At 45.4% G+C, this 18,959-nt stretch overlaps 1 protein-coding gene across 6 annotated transcripts in view; it reads right to left on the bottom strand.

The window, feature by feature from the left end:
* The window catches only part of CARD11 (caspase recruitment domain family member 11), a 185,646-nt gene that overhangs the window by 28,653 nt on the left and 138,034 nt on the right, over positions 1-18,959 (bottom strand). For all 6 annotated transcript variants that reach the window (XM_067012721.1, XM_067012718.1, XM_067012719.1 and 3 more), the window contains 2 exons: positions 9,791-9,912; positions 1,564-1,776 (listed from right to left, as the gene is read on the bottom strand). In XM_067012721.1, coding sequence (XP_066868822.1) covers positions 1,564-1,776; positions 9,791-9,797 — 220 coding nt within the window. In that variant the 5' untranslated portion in view covers positions 9,798-9,912. The remainder of the gene's footprint in view (positions 1-1,563; positions 1,777-9,790; positions 9,913-18,959) is intronic.

The following is an 18,959-nucleotide window of genomic DNA, read 5'->3' as shown; positions in this document are numbered from 1 at the left end:
CCGGTAGAACCAGAAGGAGCCATAGGAAACCAACAGTCTTAAAGAGCTTCCCAATTGACCAAGGCTAAAATTAACCATACAGGCACATCTGTGATTGAAGGAGGATGGAGGTACAGCAGTGGTGACAGAATAATATATGGTTCTCTGGGATTCAGACCAGGAAGATAATTATTTGGGTGGGGAGCTAGGAAAAGTCATAGGAAGCAGGAATAGCTCCGTGTTCTCCAATGGGATTCTCACATAGTCTGGAAACATTTTTAATCTAAGTGTAATTTCCTTGGCAGTTTTCAGTTTTTTATCCTACTGGTTCCACTTATTGTTTCCATTTCTTGCCCCTTCCTTAAACATTTTATTTTCAGCTGTTTCTTCCCTTGAGGTCCTAAAACTCAATCTTTCCCCTGCGGTAGACATAATAAATAAATTTCATCTTGTGTCAACGGATTGTTTGTCAAAGCTGCCTGGAGCACCGTGATGTCTAAAGTGACATCCAAGCTCAGCAGGAAAACATGCTGTGATGAGTGATGTTTGTCATGTGTGCAAAAGAGAGTCAGAGCATATGAGCTACTTATCACCAGTCATACTGTGGGCAAGTGAGTTTCAAACCTCTTAAACTGTGAACCACAGAAAGAAATGTATGTTACACTGTGGCCACATGCTTACACACAGAGACATATTTTGCTACGTATATGTGAATACACACACAGATGTATATAAAACCGAAACAATGTTCACAAACCACACTTACTGCCTACCTTTAATGGATGTGATAAAGTGTCATGGACCCCTAGGCAGTCTGGAAAAGCCTATGGACCCTTTATCAGAATAACATTTTCAAACAGATAAAATGCATTGGATTACAAAGGGAATGAATCATAATAAGATAAGGTTAACAAATATTAAATTTGTGACTCAGTAATAAATGTGCTTCTTTATTTTTTTATTTTATTTTATTTTTTTTTTTTGCGGTATGCGGGCCTCTCACTGTTGTGGCCTCTCCCGTTGCGGAGCACAGGCTCCGGACGCGCAGGCTCAGCGGCCACGGCTCACGGGCCCAGCCGCTCCGCGGCATGTGGGATCCTCCCGGACCAGGGCACGAACCCGTGTCTCCTGCATCGGCAGGCAGATTCCCAACCACTGCGCCACCAGGGAAGCCCTGTGCTTCTTTATTAATGCATTAAAATAACTCAGTCTCTTGGCAGGTCTAAAAACTACTATAATTTCAAGGGAAAGATGAGTGTAAATGATATTTTGGAAACCTGTAACAGCTGTAATGTGATAAGAAGATATCTGTAATGTTTACTGTTGACAAAGACACAAGTATTGCTAATCATTGTGATTTGTTGCCTACCTGCATCCATAATTGAAGGGAATGCTAAGTCTTAGGTTGGTAAAATAAAGATGTAATTCCCCCGTGTCCAAGTTAATAGACCCTCTCTACCCATGGACAGTTTGGTGGGGGGACCAGGGGTGGGTAGAGGTCTATGGACTCTAGTTAAACATCCCTGACTGAGAGAAACTTCATTTTGCTACGGCTGTAACTGTTAAGTTATTTCCTGAGGTTACCTGCCCGGTTGATCTTGGACGGCAGCATGGGAGCGTTAAGCACCTCATCTTCATCTTGTTCGTCAATGACCTTGCACTGGCGCAGGTAGGGGGTGAGCTTGGCTGGGTTGATATAGCGACTCAGCATGTGTCGGTTGCACTCCACATTCTCCCACAAGGCGTCCTCCTCATCCTTCAGTGTTTCCATATAGTCGTCCATCTCTGGCGCCCCTCCTTTTAGACATAAACCCCAACAAGGTTAATAAAAAAGCCTCACTGGAATAGCTCTATAAACTTTGGAGAGGTCTCCAGTATCCACGGTTAAGTGAAAAAAAAGTAGAGAAAAGCATATATAATTCTACCTTTTACTTGAGAAAGGAAGGGATATGACTGGACATGTATTTCTTTATGTACTAAACACAAACGATGGATGGATAAGCCATAAAATTTACAAAAAATTATAGGGAGAGAGGGAGAATTTTGTACTTGGAGTATATCCCTTCCTTCCAAGTTTTTATATCTTATTAAGAATTTATATTTCCCAAAACAATATATGCTATACTTTTTGTTTTACAGTTTCACATAAATGGCAACATACTATATGCTTTCCTGTTTCCTTTTTCAACTTGCTTTTTTCTCTCTGCATTTACTGAGATTTATCTAGGTTGATACATACATTCCCAATTCATTCATTTTTAAAAAGAGCTCTGTTGAGCTATAATTCATGTACCATACAGTTCACCTTTTAAAAGTGTAAAATTCAATGCTTTTAAGTATATTCACAGTTGTCCAACCATCAGCACAATTAGTTGTAGGACATTTCCATCACCCCCCAAAGAAACCTCATACCCTTTGGTAGTCACTCCCCATTTCCCTCCAATACCTGCTCCTCCAACCTCAGGCAACCACTAGTCTATTTCCTGCCTCTACAGACTTGCCTGTTCTGGACATTTCACTTAAATGGGATCGTACAACATGTGGTCTTCTGTGACTGGCTTCTTTTCAAGGCTCATCCATGTTGTACGTAGCATGTTTCAGTGCTTCTTTTGATTGAGGAATACTTTTTCATTGTATGGATATATCACATCTTGTTTACTCATCCGTTAATGACTTTGGGTTGTTTGGTTATTATGAATTATGCTACTATGAAGATTCACGTACACGTTCTTTTGTCAACACACGTTTTTACTTCCCTTGAGCAGACATGCAGAAATGGAACTGAGGAGCCATATGGTTTGACATTTTGAGGAACTGCTAAACTGTTTCCCAAAGTGGCTGCACCATTTTACATTCCTGCTAGCAATGTATGAGGTTCTAATTTATTCCTGCTGGCAATGTATGAGGTTCTAATTGTCAACAATTATTCTTGTCCATCATTTTTAGTACAGCCATCTGAATGGGTGGGAAGTGATATTTCACTGTGGTTTTGATTTATATTTCCCTACCAACTAATGATATTGAGCATCTTTTCATGTGCACATTGGCCATTTGTGCATGAGAAATGCCTATTCAAATCCTTTGCCCATTTTTAAATTGGATCTTTGGCTTTAATATGGAATATTTATGTATTCTGGATACAAGTCAGATATATGATTTGCACATATTTTCTCCTGTTGGTTACTTTTTCACTTTCTTTTTGTTTTTTGGTGGTACACGGGCCTCTCACTGTTGTGGCCCCTCCCGTTGCGGAGCACAGGCTCTGGACGCGCAGGCTCAGCGGCCACGGCTCACGGGCCCAGCCACTCTGCGGCATGTGGGATCTTCCCAGACCGGGGCACGAACCCGTGTCCCCTGCATCGGCAGGCAGACTCTCAACCACTGCACCACCAGGGAAGCCCTTCACTTTCTTAAAGGTATTATTTGTAGCACAAAAGTTTTTAATTTTGATGTAGTCCAATTTCTTTTTTCACTTGTGCTTTTGGTGTGTATCTAAGAAACCATTACTTAATTCAAGGTTATAAAAATTTACTTCTATTTATTTTTCTAAGAGTTTTATACTTTAAACTCTCACATTTAGGCCTATGGTGCCTTTTGAATTAATTTTTGTGTATGGTGTGAGGTAAGGGTCCAACTGTTTTTTACATGTGGATATTCAGTTGTTCCAGCACAATCTGTTGAAAAGATTCTTCCTTCCCTATTGAATGATCTTGGCACCTCTGTCAAAAATCAATTTACCGTAAATGTGAGTGTTCATTTCTGGACTCTCAATTCTATTCCATTGACCTATACATCTATCCTTATGCCAGCACCACACTGTCTTCATTACTGTAAATGTGCAGTAAGTTTTGAAATTGGCAAGTATGAGTCTTCCTACCTTGTTCTTCCCATTTCAGATTGTTTTGGCTATTCAGGTCCCCTTGCAATTCCATATGAATTTTAGGGATCAACTAGTCAATACTTGCAAAAAAAAGTAGTTGGGATTTTGATAGTGAATCTGTTGAATATGTAGATCAATCTGAACATTATTACTATCTAACAATTAAGTGTCATGCTCCAAGAATATGGCATGTGTTTCTATTAATTTCGATCTTCTTTAATTTCTTTCAGCAACGTGTTGTAGTTTTCAGTGTACACTTCTTTTGCTAAATTTATTCCTAAGTGTTTTAATTCTTGTTGATGGCATTGTAAATGTGAACTGTATTCTTAATTTTATTTGTTGAATAAAATTCATTGTTAGCATATGGATATGCAATAAATAACTTTTGTATATTGCTCTTCCATCCAGCAAATTTACTGAAATCAGTTATTAGTTCTAATAGTTTGTTAGTGGATTCCTTATGATAGGATGTTTTCTATATGATTTTCCTATATATAAGATAATGTCATCTGCAATTACATTGTTTTACTTCTGTCTTTTCAATCTTGATATTTTTTCTTTTCTTCTCTCTTTTTTTCCCCTCTAATTTCCCAGGCTAGAACTTCTAACACAATGTTACATAGAAGCAGCAAAAATGGACATCCTTGGGCTTCCTGGTGGCGCAGTGGTTGAGAGTCCACCTGCCGAAGCAGGGGACACGGGCCCGGGTCCGGGAGTAGCTGGGCCCATGAGCCCTGGCCGCTGAGCCTGCGCGTCTGGAGCCTGTGCTCCGCCAAGGGAGAGGCCACAACAGTGAGAGGCCCGCGTACCGCAAACAAACAAACAAAAAAGAATGGACATCCTTTTCTTGTTCTTGATTACAGGGGAAAAGCATTCAGTTTTCACTGTTAAGTATGATGTTACCTGGTTAAAGTGTGTGTGTGTTTCAGATGTTCTTTATCAGGCTGAGGAAATTCCCTGAGTACTTTTGTCACAAAAGGATGTTTGATTTTGTCAAATGCTTTTTCTGCATCCAACTACCATATAGTTTTTAGTTTTGATTCTGTTAATATATTACATTAATTGATTTTCAGGTATTAAACAAACCTTGCATTCTTGCTATGAATCCCAGTTAATTATGGACTTGTTGGATTTGGTTTGCTACTATATTTTTGAGCATTTTGGCATCCATACCTTATGAGAGATGTTAGTCAGTAGTTTTCTTTCTTCATGATGTCTGACTGGTTTTGACATCAGGGTAAATTTGCCTCATAGAATAAATTGGGAAGTGTTTCTTCCTCTTCTACTTTTTTGGAGAGTTTATGAAGAATTGGCAAACTTTTTGTCTTTTGTTTGGTAGAGATCACCAAGGAAGGCTTTTCTTGGTAGGTAGGTTTTTGATTACTAATTCTTTACTTGTTGTAGGTTGCTGTTTTTCTTGAGTAAGTTTCAGTAATTTGTGTCTTTCTAGGAATTTGTCCATTTCATGTAAGTTACCTAATTGATTGGAAACAACTGTTCATATTATTCCTTTATCTTTATTTTTGCCTTCTATTTCTGTAAGGTTGGTAGTAATGTCCCTTCTTTTATTTCTGATTCTAGTAATTTGGATCATCTCTCTTTTTCTCTTGGTCAGTCTAGCTAAGGGTTTGTCAATTTTGTTGAAATTTCAAAGAACCAACTTTTGGTTTCATTGGTTTTCTCTATTGCTCTTCTCTTCTCGAACTCATTTATTTTTGTCCTAATAGTATTACTTCCTTCCTTATGCTTGCTTCAGTTTTAGTTTGCTCTTCTTTTTCTAGTTTCATAAAGTGGAAGGTTAGGTTACCAATTTGAGATCTTTTAAAAGTATTAACATTTAAAGCTATAAATTCCCCTCTGAGCACTGCTTTAGTGACACCACTTAAGTTTCAGTATGTTGCATTTGCATTTCCATTTGTCTCAAAGTAAATATTCTATTTTCTCGTGTGATTTCTTTGACCTATTGGTTATTTAGAAGTGCGATGTTTAATTTCCCATATCTGTTAACTTCCCAAATTACTTTCTGTTATTGATTTTTAATTTAATTCCACTGTGGTCGGAAAACACACTTTGGATCACTTCAATCCTTTTAAACTTACTGAAGTTTGTTTTATGGACCAGCATATGGAGAACATTCCACGTGGGTGCGTGAGAAGAGTACATATTCTGCTGTTAGGTGGCATGTACTATAGACAAGTCCAAGTTCAAGTCTCCTATTTCCTTGTTGATCTTCTATTGTTCTATCCATTATTGAAAGTAGAGTATTAAAAATCTCCATCCATCTATTGTTGAATTTTACATTTCTCCCTTCAATTCTGTCAGTTTTTGCTTCATGTATTTTGAGGCTCTGTTGTTTGGGTTCGGTTATATTTATAACTGTTACAACTTCCTGGTGGTTGACACTTTTATCATTATGAAATTTGTGCTTTATTTCTAGTAACACTTTTGTTTTAACGTCTATTTTGTCTGATATAAGCCACTCTGGCTCTTTTATGATTCTTTTTAGCATAGTCTACATTTATATCCTTTTACTTTCAACCTCTTTGTACCTTTGGATGTAAGGTTTTTCTCCTGTAGATAGTATACATGTGATCTTGTTTCAATCTAATCTGGCAATCCCTTAATTTCTACTGGTTTATTCATTTTTAACTGTTGGATATATTATTCGATCGCAAGAACAGATCATAATTTATTTCTTCATTTCCCTACAATGGATATTTAATTTCCCCCCAGTTTTTTACTTGAAAATTTAGCACTATTTATAATAGGAAAAAAGTGTAGACAATCCAAACATTCTTCAGCAGATACTCCATGATCCTTTTGCACTATAGAATAACATTTTGAAAGGATGTGGTGACATAAAAAGATCCCAAGACATCATTTATTTTAAAAAGTAAAGGGAGGGAGGGAGACGCAAGACGGAAGAGATATGAGGATATATGTGTATGTATAGCTGATTCACTTTGTTATAAAGCAGAAACTAGCACACCATTGTAAAGCAATCATACTCCAACAAAGATGTTAAAAACATAAAAATATAAAAGTAAATACGTACACACATACATGTGGTATAATTTAAAAATATATTCGGTCTTTGCCCGGGGTTCCCAGCACGGAGTGTAACACTCGGGAGTGACAGGAGTGTGAACGCTTTTTGTATGGTACCAAGAGAACCCTTGGGTCAGGGGCCCCTGGTAGCTTGAGGATGGGAGCTGAATGCAGAAGAACCAGGCAAGTGATTAGAAGGTTGTAACTTTCAGCCCCACATTCCTGCCTCAGGGGAGGTGAGAGAGGCTAGAGATTGAACTCAGTCACCAACGGAGAATGATTTAATCAATCACACACGTGATAGCACCTTGATGAAAATCCCTCAACGACGGGGTGCGGGTGGGGGCAAAGAGCTTCCAATTCCTGAATTCAAGCACATGCTGGGAGAGTGGCTCGTCTCAACTCCATGGGAACAGAGGCTCCTGTGCCCCGGACCCTTCCGAACCTCCTCATATGTGTTTTCATTTGTATCCTTTAAAATCAACTGTTACAATAAGTATAGTGCTCTGCTGAGTTCTGTGAGCCGTTCCAGCAGATTATTGCACCTGGCGAGGAGGCTGTGGGAGACCCTGATTCCGAGCGGCTCAGGCGGAGGGCAGGTGGCCCCGGGTTTGGGGCCTGCATCCGAGGCAGGGGCAGGCTTGTGGGGTTGAGCCCTTAGCCTGTGGCATCTCTGCTACCTCTGGACAGTTAGTGTCAGAATTGAACTGCATTGCTGGACACACCCACTTGGCGTCAGAGAATCGGCGCATGTGTGAGACAATGCCACGTATTTGGTGTCAGAAAAAATATCACAACGCAGTATAAAATCATGTACTGCAACACCTATAATTATATAGGTAGGGGTGTGTGTGTGTGTGTGTGTGTGTGTGTGTGTGTGAAAGAGAGAGAAGGGGAGAGAGAAACAGGGAGAGGGGAGGGGAGGGAAAGAAGGAGGGAGGGGAAAAGTTTGAGAGGATCTGATTATACTGATTCTATCTAAGAAGAGGGAGGAATTCTGAGGTTACTGGCCAGGAGGACTTGGACGTTACCTATACTGTTTTAGTGTTTACAACACACACGTATCAATGTATTATGTGTATAGTTTGAAAAAGGAGAAAAAGAAAAATGAACAAAGATGACAGCCAAGTCTGGGGAAGTAGATACGCCAATATGTAATATCTGCCTTTCTGCTCACGTCCTCAAATGGCCACAGCCCTGATGTCCTGTTTGTACCGAATAAACCCTCCAGCCACAGCCGCCTGACCTGCTCCAAAGAGGACCAACCCCGAGGCCGGTTGCACGAGTCCAATCCCTTGACCTGGGAATTTCCTATGGGCCAAAGAGACAGTGGGGAGGGTGAACGTGCTGTGGGAAATTCGCTAGAAGGTGGCATCAGAGTGGCCACAGTGGAGGCTAGAACTTGGCCTCAGTAAAGCAGAGCCCCAGGCAGGTCGAGGCTACGGAAAGTGGAGGGAACTGGTCTGCCAGGCGGAGCTGCAGTGAGAGACCCCGAGGGCCCCCGAGAAGTGGTAAGAGTCCTCTCTCTGGGTGTATAGCTCTACTTCCCAGCCCTGTAAGCCCTGGCCCCATGTGATGTCCGGTCCTTGCTACAGACCTGCAAGAATCTCCCCACTAATTTGAGCTGGAGGCTCGTGCGTGAATATTCAGCAGAGGCATATGGTGTATCCAAAAAACCTGGACACGGTACAGACGTCCCGACACAAGTAGAGGGGTAAATAATGTGCGTATTCAACGATGGCATACCCTACAGCGGGGCAGGGGAAAAGAACTACGGCTTCAGGCCTCAACGCGGACGGACCTCGGGGAGGTGACGCTGAGGGTAAAAGCAAGTCGCGAAAGATTACGTGCGATAGCGGAGCGCCCACGAAATTTCCCAAACGTACGCAGCTCAGCTATATGGTCGAGGACACACTGCAAAACTGTACCGAAGAGCAGGGGTCTGATAAACGTCAGAAGGGTGGGGGCAGCAGGACGGCTGTGACGTGGAGGGACACACAGGTGACACGGGTGATCCTGGGAAATACTGCTTCAGGCTGGGGACACGCGTGCCCATTTTACTGTTCTTTGTTTCGCAGATACACGTATACATTTGTGTGTGTGTGTGTGTGTGTGTGTGTGTGTGTGTGTATAAAAACGTATGAAATATTTCTTGGGCAGGAACTCTGGATAGTATAGCTAGGCTCAAAAGAAAAAAAAACCCACCTTGACCACAATTTCAAATGTATTTCTCTTCTCAAACGTTTCCCTGTAACTCAGCCTGACTCGGCCCCGTCACCTGGAGGAATCTGGATGAAACAGCTGCTCGGAAACACACTCTTAGACACCGAGGCCCTGAGCTTTAACAGACTATCAGGCTGGACAGCCCTCCCTCCCCTCAACTGTAGCCAGAGTTGATGGCAACTCGGACAGTACCCTCAGCAGGGTCTGGCTTGGTCTTGAGTCAAACCCTAGACCACATCTGTCTTTCTACACACAGCCAGAAAAAGCAGGTTCAAGGCTCCTGGGCCACATTCTACAGGAATGGCTATTTTGCTCAAGTTTTTACAGGCCAAGGAGACGACCTGCCGGTGGACAAACTCCATGGCAGCTCCTAGCCTCAGGCTCCACCATTCATTGGAAACGTGAGCCGCGTGGCCCCTGCTGCTGCTATGATACAGTTCAGCATCTCCGTCTTGAGCTCCGAGCTGAGGGCGGCCCCCCACCAGCCCCCATGGTCGCATCTCGCCTGACGGTCTCTGATTCTCCGCCAGGTGCCCGCTGGCTCAGAACCTGCTTCCTGCACCTCCCCCTGCCTGGAACCCTCCCTCCCCGCTCCGCCGGCAAGCCTCAGGTAACCTCGCTTTCTATGTATTTTACATAGAGGAGACACACGTGAAGTACCTGGCATAGGGTCTGCACTCAATAGACAGGAGGTGACTTTTACTCCTTTTCCTCCTTCTGGCTGGGGCTGGTCCTTCCCTGAGCCAGTTTCCTTCTGGATGTGGAGGTGCGATGGGCAGGATCTGCAAGAGGAAAGATGATATGACTTGAAACAAGGCCACAGGTTGGAGACAGAGAACCATTCAAGCAGCGAAGGGGCCCGCTGCTTTGGAAGCGAAGGCCACACGATCCCAGGGCCCGCATCTCTTCAGGTGACGGGGATGCAGCGGACCACGGCCCGGAGCTGCTGGGGGACAAGGGCTTTTGTTCCCACCGACGGACAGCAGGGAAGCCACTGGCCCCAGGTCCCAAGACCCTGGGAGTGGAGAGAAGGCCAGATGGTAACCGTGGGGCTGCTCGTGGCCCGGTGGAAGCTTGTTAGAAGTCTTTGATAGAAGCATTTGCAGAGTGAAGAGGTTCTCATCAGCTAGTAATTCATCAGGGCAAAGGCAGCAAACCACACTCCTGAGTACAGACGCGTTCCCTTCACCGTGAATGACGTCTCAGCTCTGCTCGCCGTGGTTTTGGGCAGGAACACGCCGTCACTTCCCCAGGGCGGCGTTCCTTACGGTGACCGACAAGGCCATCATGCCCAGCCAGCCCCTCCAGGAGCCCAGCTGGGGCTGTGGGTTTTGAGGGAAAGGGCCGGCTCTCCTTCTGGAGAAAGGGCCGTAGAGGAGGGGGCGGGGGGAGGGTGAGACGCAGACCCTGAGAAGGTGAGGAGGGGCTGACACCGGTCTTCTTTATTTTTTAAACTTTTTTTTTTTTTAGTGGTTTGAGAGATGGCAATTTTATTTATTTATTTATTATTTTTGGCTGCGTTGGGTCTTCATTGCTGTGCGGGCCTCCTCTAGTTGCGGCGAGCGGGGGCTTCTCACTGCGGTGGCTTCTCTCGTTACGGAGCGCGGGCTCTAGGCGCGTGGGCTTCAGTAGTTGTGGCACGCCGGCTCAGTAGTTGCAGCTCGCGGGCTCTAGAGCGCAGGCTCGGTAGCCGTGGCACAGTGCTTAGTTGCTCCGCGGCGTGTGGGATCTTCCTGGACCAGGGCTCGAAGCCGTGTGCCCTGCACTGGCAGGCGGATTCTTAACCACTGCGCCACCCGGGAAGTCCCCAACTCTTGTCTTGACAGCTGCCAGGGTCCCTTGGCAGGGGCTCCAGACGGCTGCTCCAAACCCACAGCTCCACTCAGGGGTGACAGGGACCCTGGGATGCCATCGTTTAATCAGAAGCTTGTTGGGTTTTGGCTTCGAGGATTAATCATAGATGACACCAGATCTCCCAGGGCTGACAGCAGCTCTTCTTGTTGGGTGCCGGCTTGGATCGGAGTCAGCTGTCTCAGCCCCTCAGTCCCGGGGAGGTGGCGGCGACATGCTTCTCTGGAGGACACTGTCTCCTTGGTCTCCTCGGCTGTGGGGCCCCGGGCGAGGGCTGGGGGAGCAGGAAATCTATGGGCAGGCCAGGTGCCCGAGCCAGGATCCGCAGGGCTGTCCTCGGCCCAACAAACCAAGGCCCGGGAAGGCCCAGGGAAATGATCCTTCTCTGTATTTGCATTAAACAAAGAAGAACGCATTTGCATTTTTCCTCTTTTATAATCAGAAGGAAAAGCTTTAAGCAAATTCACAGTAGGAAAGCTTTTAATTGCAGGAAAGGGAAAGCAGGTTTGTACTATCCGATGATGTGTCAATATAGTTTGGGGAAACTGAGGCACAAGACACCCAGTAACGAGGCTGAACTTTCTACTTCTGCCCTTTGAATTCTGAGTGCACCCTCAAAAACTTGGTCCTAGGGTTGGGGAAAATGTTTCGGCTACGTGTCCTAAGCGATTTGACTCATAGCTGTGGCATTCAACTGGCGGTAACATCATCCTCGTGTTTATAGACGACTTACTCTCCAGGCACTTGGCTAAGGCTAACTGCTCAAGAACTCTTTGAGACAGGTGGTTTTATCACCACCACCACCGTCGTCATCACCACAGTATAGCCAAGAAAATCAAACCTGCGAGAGGTTCAAAGTCATATGATTAGCATGGAGGGCTGGATTTGGACTCAAACACTACCATACAGCCCCTAGAATTGCCTTTTAAAAAAAAGTTTACCTTTTAAATGTCTCTAACCAGAAAGCGTATGTACAAAATCTCCCTGAAATATCACTTTAACACACAAACTTAAGACGGAACTAAAACCAAGTTCTAAGATGGCAGATATTGGCTCAGGGTTCAAGAGAATAACTCCTGCTTCTCAAAAGAGGAGTCAACTTCTTGGTGAGTTATGAGCTCCCCGTCATTGGTGGTATTCAAGCACAGTCAGCCGGTGATTATTCACGCTCCAGGGAAGCCCATTATGCAAGCAGAACTTGCATACACAGTTTTTGTTCCCTCCCACATTAGAATAAACAGAGAGGTGGGCTTCCCTGGTGGCGCAGCGGTTGAGAGTCCGCCTGCCGATGCAGGGGACATGGGTTCGTGCCCTGGTCCGGGAAGATCCCACACGCCACGGAGTAACTAAGCCCGTGAGCCATGGCCGCTAGGCCTGCGCGTCCGGAGCCTGTGCTCCGCAACGGGAGAGGCCACAACAGTGAGACACCCGCGTACCGCAAAAAAAAAAAAAAAAAAAAAAAAAAAAAAAAAAAAAAAGAATAAACAGAGAGGCAAGGGGCACTTAATGTTTAAGCAAAGTCTCCACGTGAAAGGAAGAGATCGAAAGAGACAAACTGATACAGGGAAACGGCCGAAAGCAGACAGTGCACAGAATAAGAGAAAACGGAAAAAACACAATCCAATAATTAAAATCCATTAAGAGATTAGATAAGATATTGCAGTCATAAAACAATATAGTAGGGTGCTTTGACAGGGGAGCAAAGGACAAGAAAGAGTTCTTCATGATTAAAATAAAGTAGCCGAAGTTTATAATCGATAGAAAGTTTGGAAGGTAAAGTTGAGGAAATCGCCCCGGAAGTTAACTAAAAGTTAAGAGAAGGAAAATAAGAAAGGAGGGAAATGAAATCAATTTAGAAGGTCTAATATCCAATAAATAAAAATCATGCAGAAATTATGCTTCCTTTCCTATATATCTTGTGGGGATACAATATCAATTATAGGATGAAATTATCAGAGAAAACAGTATTAGAGGATTCTCCAAATGTAAAAACATGAGTCTTCAGTTTTATTTATTTTTTATTTATTATTATTTTTAAAAATATTTATTTAGTTGCACCAGGTCTTAGTTGCAGCAGGCGGGCTCCTTAGTTGCAGCACATGGGCTCCTTAGTTGAGGCTCCAGGGCTCCTTAGTTGTGGCATGTGAACTCTTAGTTGTGGCATGCACGTGGGATCTAGTTCCCTGACCAGGGATAGAAACCAGGCCCCCTGTATTGGGAGCGCGGAATCTTATCCACTGCGCCACCAGGAAAAGTCCTGAGTCTTCAGTTTTAAAGGGTCCGTTGAGTGCTCAGTACACTCGGTGGAAAATAACCTTCTCAGAATATCATTCTGAAATTTCAGGGCACCAGGGAATAAGAGAAGACCCTAAAATCCTCCTGGGAGAAAGCATCAGGTCATGTGCAAAGGACTAGAAGTAAGTTTGGCATCAGATCTTTCAATAGTAATGCTGGAAGCTGGGTGATGCCTTCACATTTCCAATGGAAGATACTTCTAAACCTAGGATCCTATACCTACCCAAACTATTACGTGTGAAAAGAGAATGATGCTATTTTCAGAAAGGTGAGGACTCTAAACATTTAGATCCCACGCACCCTTTCTTAGGAAGCTACTGCAGGCTACGCTCCAGTAGAATGAGGGAGTAAAACAATAAAGAAGAAGGTATGAAGGCCAGGAAGCAGAGCAGCAAGGAAAGCTGCAGGATGAGAGGGCTGCAGTAAAAAGTAGCTGGCCAAGATTCTGGCAGGATCATGGAGGGCCCACTAGATGCAGACTGCCGGGGGGAAAATAATGAACCATTATCTGATATGTTTCATAATTTAGGAAATATTATTATTAGGCAAATGACAGGTCTGAGAGTCAGAAAGAAAAAAATTGAGGATAGGTACATTCAAAAAACCTCAGCAAGTGAAGAAAAAAGAGAGGCGATATTAACTTTGGAAAAAACAAAAAGATAGGAAAGGAAACAATCTCAGCATACAACTTGCCTCAACACGAACAATATTTACCTGGTCACGATAATGTAACAGGTAAAACTGATCTAGATGTACCGAGATGGTGGCGGGGGCAGGGCGAAGTGCATGGAGCGGGGAACTAGAAGAAGGGAGCTAAAGTATCATCCACCCAAAGGCGTGTCAATAAATAATGTCTTAAAACCAACACATCGATAAATAGCAACGTAAGCATAATATTTAGAAATAAGGAGGTAGGTAACGGAAGAAAATGACATGGAGAAAACGAGTTAGAAGTAGCTGCCTCTGGGAATCAGGGCCGGGGATGGATGTTTTCCATGACAAGGCTACTTTACTTTTTAATCTCTGCATGACATAGGTATTATCACGGTAAAAAAAAATTACCTATGTCAATAGTTGGAACCATTTACGGCATTTCAGTATAAAGAATCAATCAGTTACTTCCACTCCCTGAACACGTCCTATATTCTACTTTTTGTAAAACTTGTCAGACGGCTCACCCCTTCATAAACCAGAAGCGCTGACTATGTGCTGGGCACGTCACAGATGCTGCCTCGCTTAACACTCGCAGGAGCCTGATAAGGTCGGTTTTAGGATTCCCATTTTATGACGAGGAGGTCAGATCAGAGAGTTAAATAACGGGGTGAGATGCCACAGCCACTAAGTGGCAGAGCAGAGTCCCCAACTCAACCCTCACCGACTCAGCTTTACCTGGTCTAAAACGCGCCGTCAGCACAGCTAACACTGACGGGGCACAGCATCTAATCTAACGAATCCGATTCCGTGCTTCCTGGGCTCCATATCTTTCTCTGTTTTTGCTTTATTCCCTCATTTTGCAGCAGCATATCGATATCTCTAATAGCTGTCTAGGAAAAGGGACGTGGTAGTTGCTATAAGCAGACACTGGGCTAAATGCTCCATGTGGATTATCTCGTTTACTACAACCCTATGAGGCAGATACCACCACTATCCCCAACTTTTGGAAGAGGAAATGGGTTCGGAGGGGTTCGGTTACCTGTCACATGTCTGCTTCATCTTTGCATGGCCCCCTCACTCCCGCCTCCCCGCTAAAATTCAGCACGGGGCCCTGACTCTTAGGAGGTGCTCAATATATATTTGTTGGGTGAATAAATAAAAGTTAGAACCTGAATAAACTAAACAAGGAGGCTGCAGTGACTTCAGATCCAGGGGGCGCCAAGCCCTTTGGAAACGAGCTGTCTCTGTGGGACAGACATCTCTCCTCTCCGCGGGCTGCCCCGGTGCAAAAGCTCTGGAACGAGAAGGGGGTCAACCACCAGTTAGATAAATGCGTCTCTGGTTAATTGATCTGCCTGGATGATTGGAGTGAGAGGCTTGAGATGGAGGGTTTAATTATTCCAATGAAACCTCCACTTAATTGAAAGGACTTCTGGCATAAAAAATGGGTGAAAGATTATTGAGAAGGATGATCTACTGCCTGTGAGAACAGGCTGGGGACACTGGTACACAGCAGCAATGTCTACTGTGTTTACAGCTCTGAAATGAAAGCTTAGTGGGAAAGAAGCAGATGCAGCCCTTCCTGTGCGTCTCCTGCCCTACAATCCGTTTCATTCCTACAAAACGGGCACTTAGAGAAGCAGCTACAAAATTCCTCCTGCAAAATTCTTCTTTGGCATCCCCGTTAACTTTTTAACCTCTGTCTATCTCAGCTCATGCAACTGAAATATTGAGACGATAATATTTTCCATGAATTAACGCGTACAGCAATCAGGAGAGCTTCGCTGATACATATTTTGAAAGCAGCAATTATCATTTTAAATTCACAGTGTAGTGGCAGACACTGCCAGCTGCTGACCCCATATCCATTCTCTCTTACCTATCAACAGAGCCCCAACTTTGTTTGGAGCATTACTATACCCACCTTAAAAAAACAACAACAACTGTATTTCTAGCCTCCCTTGCAGCTAGAATTGTGGGCGTGTGACACAATTCTGGCCAATGAGATGTAAGTGGAAGTTTCTGGGTGAGACATCTAGGAAGGGTCTGTAGAGGAGGAGGAATCAGGTGAGAAGCACCTTTTGTTTGTCTCTGTCTTCCTACATGGAATGTGGATGCAATGCTTGGAAGAAGAGCAGCAATTTTGTGAGCATGAAGACAAAGTCCACACTCTAAGTATGGCTGCATAGGATGCTTCACGGGCTTTGGGTCCAAGCTAACCTTTGAGTTCTTGGTTCATGAGAAGAATAAAATCCCTGGTATGTATAAAACTGTGATTTTGTTTCTATAACTTGCAGCCAAAAATCATCCCAGCAGATACACATTACAAACAAGATCTAAGCCTTTCGAGAAAATCACATTTTGGTCCCAGCCACACGCTCTTACGCCCTACAATCTGAGCAACTTCCTTATCTATTTGTTCCTGTTCCTTGCTTTCTAGATACAAAACCAGAGTAAGCAATCAATGAGGACTAAGTACTGCCCATGTACAAAGGCCTGCAGGGGACAGAAACAAACAGCATGGCGGCGCTGCCCAGGAAGTGACAGCTAACACCACACCGTTGTCCAACGCATACGCCGGATGATTTGTCCCGCCCGCTGGTCCTGCCTCGAATCCGGGGCCGTGCCCCTCACTTTTCAGCCAATCTCGGGTCACGCCTCCAGCCTCCATCACAGCCGCTGGAATCCATCTCTTCTCTTTACTCCTCTCTATTCCACATGCAACCCTCCCCCCAACTCGCGTTACAGCCAAACTTCTCAGCCATCATCCAAGGCGTGTCCTGCCCCTCAGCCCGGGGCACTGCCCCCCACCCCCGCGGCATCTCCTTGGGCACCAGGCCACCGGGTAATATTTCCACCTGACACTCCTCAAGGTGCCCCACCCATCCACTTCCAGGTGACCCGGGCAACGGGCCAACGGCTTCTGTGGCATGAACATGTCTCAACTTGATAGCTCTGGGGAAAAGAGGGAGCATCTCCGGGTAGTCAGGATTTGGGGGTGGTTGGGGGACATGGCAAACACCAGCCCTCCCCCTCCCCAGGCCCTGCCACATATCCAGACAGCTCCTGTAGTGGCTTCTGACTGCCACCCATCAGGGCAGAGGAGTTTGGAAGGGCGCCCACCTCTTGCGTGACCAAAGGATACCGCTCCCTCCCTCCCCCCCTCCAGCTCTCATTTTTCTACCACTACTGCAGAGAAGCTTTTGTGAAAAGCAGGATTAGGAATGACAGACTTAAATTGTTCCGAAGTGTGTATCAATTTATCACAACGGCTCTTTACAAGCATTCGCGCCGTCTAGATTCCAGAGCTGTGCACACGGCAAACTGACAGCTCCGACGGTCTCCGTGAGCCGCGGCTGGACACCCCTTGGCCAAAACCAAAGCCCGGCGTGAGCTCACCCTCCCTCACTCCCGGAAAGGCAGCTTTGCTCCGGGCCAGCCCCGATGCTAATGAAACACTCTTTTCTCCTACGGATGCCTTCCAGGCCTGCTCAGCGAGCCCGCCTTGGCCACGGGGACTGTCAAGTCACCGAGACCAGCGGCTGGTTCCAGTTCTGGAGCCTCTGTGCTTTCAAAGAGAGGCCGCTGGCTTCATCGAAGCCGAATTCTAGCACCGCAGAGGTGGGTGGAGACCATGAGATCCATTCCGGGTTGGGGTCTGGGTGAGGCAGTCTGGAAGGGACAAAACTGGACACGGGGCAGGCACAGCGCTAAGCGTGAGCACTGACAAGCGAAGTCCTGCTCCCGGGAGCCTGGGCGCCGGCACGTGAGTGCGGGCTGAGCCCAGCGGCCCCGAGAAGCTTCTAAGCGAAAAGGGTGGGTCCTTGCATTTCGTCGGAAAGCTCACCAGAAGCCCACTCTTAGAGCAGCCAAGAATGAGAGCTGGAAGTTTCCGTGGGAGCCACGTGCAGACTTAAACCTCCCCCTTTATCTCCTGCTTGTCTCGCTTGGCTGCATAGGAATCCCACGGGAGCCTGGGACAAGGTTAAAAAAGGAAACCAGGCGGGGGCCCAAGGCCTTTGGACATCTACGGGGGCATGTCTGCAGAGTCTGGTAACGAGGACACGTCAGAGTAGACTTGAAGCAGGAGGGTGGGAGCCTCACCCACCCACCCATCCACCCATCCATCCACCCACCCACGCACCGGATTCAACAAGCATTACTAGCAGAGAACGACAGAAGTGTAAGAAAAAGAAAGACTATGAGAAGGTTCAGGAGAAAAAAAAAAGAAGGACAAGTGAGGATCAGACACAAGTGACACATTCAGGGACGTTCAGAGCAGAGCAAAGGAGGCAGAGAAAGAAACTTGAAGGCACAAAGGTAAGAAAGCCTCGCAGGTTCGTTGGAAGAAGAGGTGAGAGAAAGACTGGGGCAGTGACTGGTGAAGAAGGGAAAGAAGGATGAGGAGCCTGGACCACAGCCGGGCGGGGCCCTTATTTTAAAGGTGAGCATTAGCTCTGAGACTGCAAAGCAGAGGCACGGCGCAGCGCCTCGGGGGAGGGCTGGGGAATGCAGGCCGGTCGAGGTACCTCCTGCAGCTCCCACGAGTCATCTCCAGGGCCCAGAGCTGCATCCTTTGAGGCCTCGGGGCGAGCGGCCTGCACACAGAACAAGCACAGCTCTCTCCCTTCCGCGTTTGTAAGACACGTTGCAAATCTACTTAGGATCTATATGGCGATCAATGTGACTATGACCAAGATTACAGGTGATATGGGTTTGCTTTTTTTATTCTCTTCTTTACTTTACAGAATTTTTGCAAATAAATATGATTTCGGTGTCAAAAAGAGAAATAAATATTACTTTAGAACAATAAAAAAAAAATAAAAAATAAAATGCATTTCTAGTCGCGGGGCCGCCTATTTTTTGAAATGTCACGGGGACAGGTAGACGCAGTAAGACTCCTAAACAGATTTCCAACACAATGCTGCCAATGCCTTCCATCAACTAGGCTAGTATCTAGAAAAAGGCACATTCCAGGTTTTCTTATACAGGTACAGGGTGGTCGTGTTGGAGGGTGGGGTGTTTCTGA

This window comes from Kogia breviceps, chromosome 14 (genome assembly GCF_026419965.1).
Source record: "Kogia breviceps isolate mKogBre1 chromosome 14, mKogBre1 haplotype 1, whole genome shotgun sequence".
Lineage (NCBI taxonomy): Eukaryota > Metazoa > Chordata > Mammalia > Artiodactyla > Physeteridae > Kogia > Kogia breviceps.
This window is presented reverse-complemented; position numbering and strand designations above follow the sequence as displayed.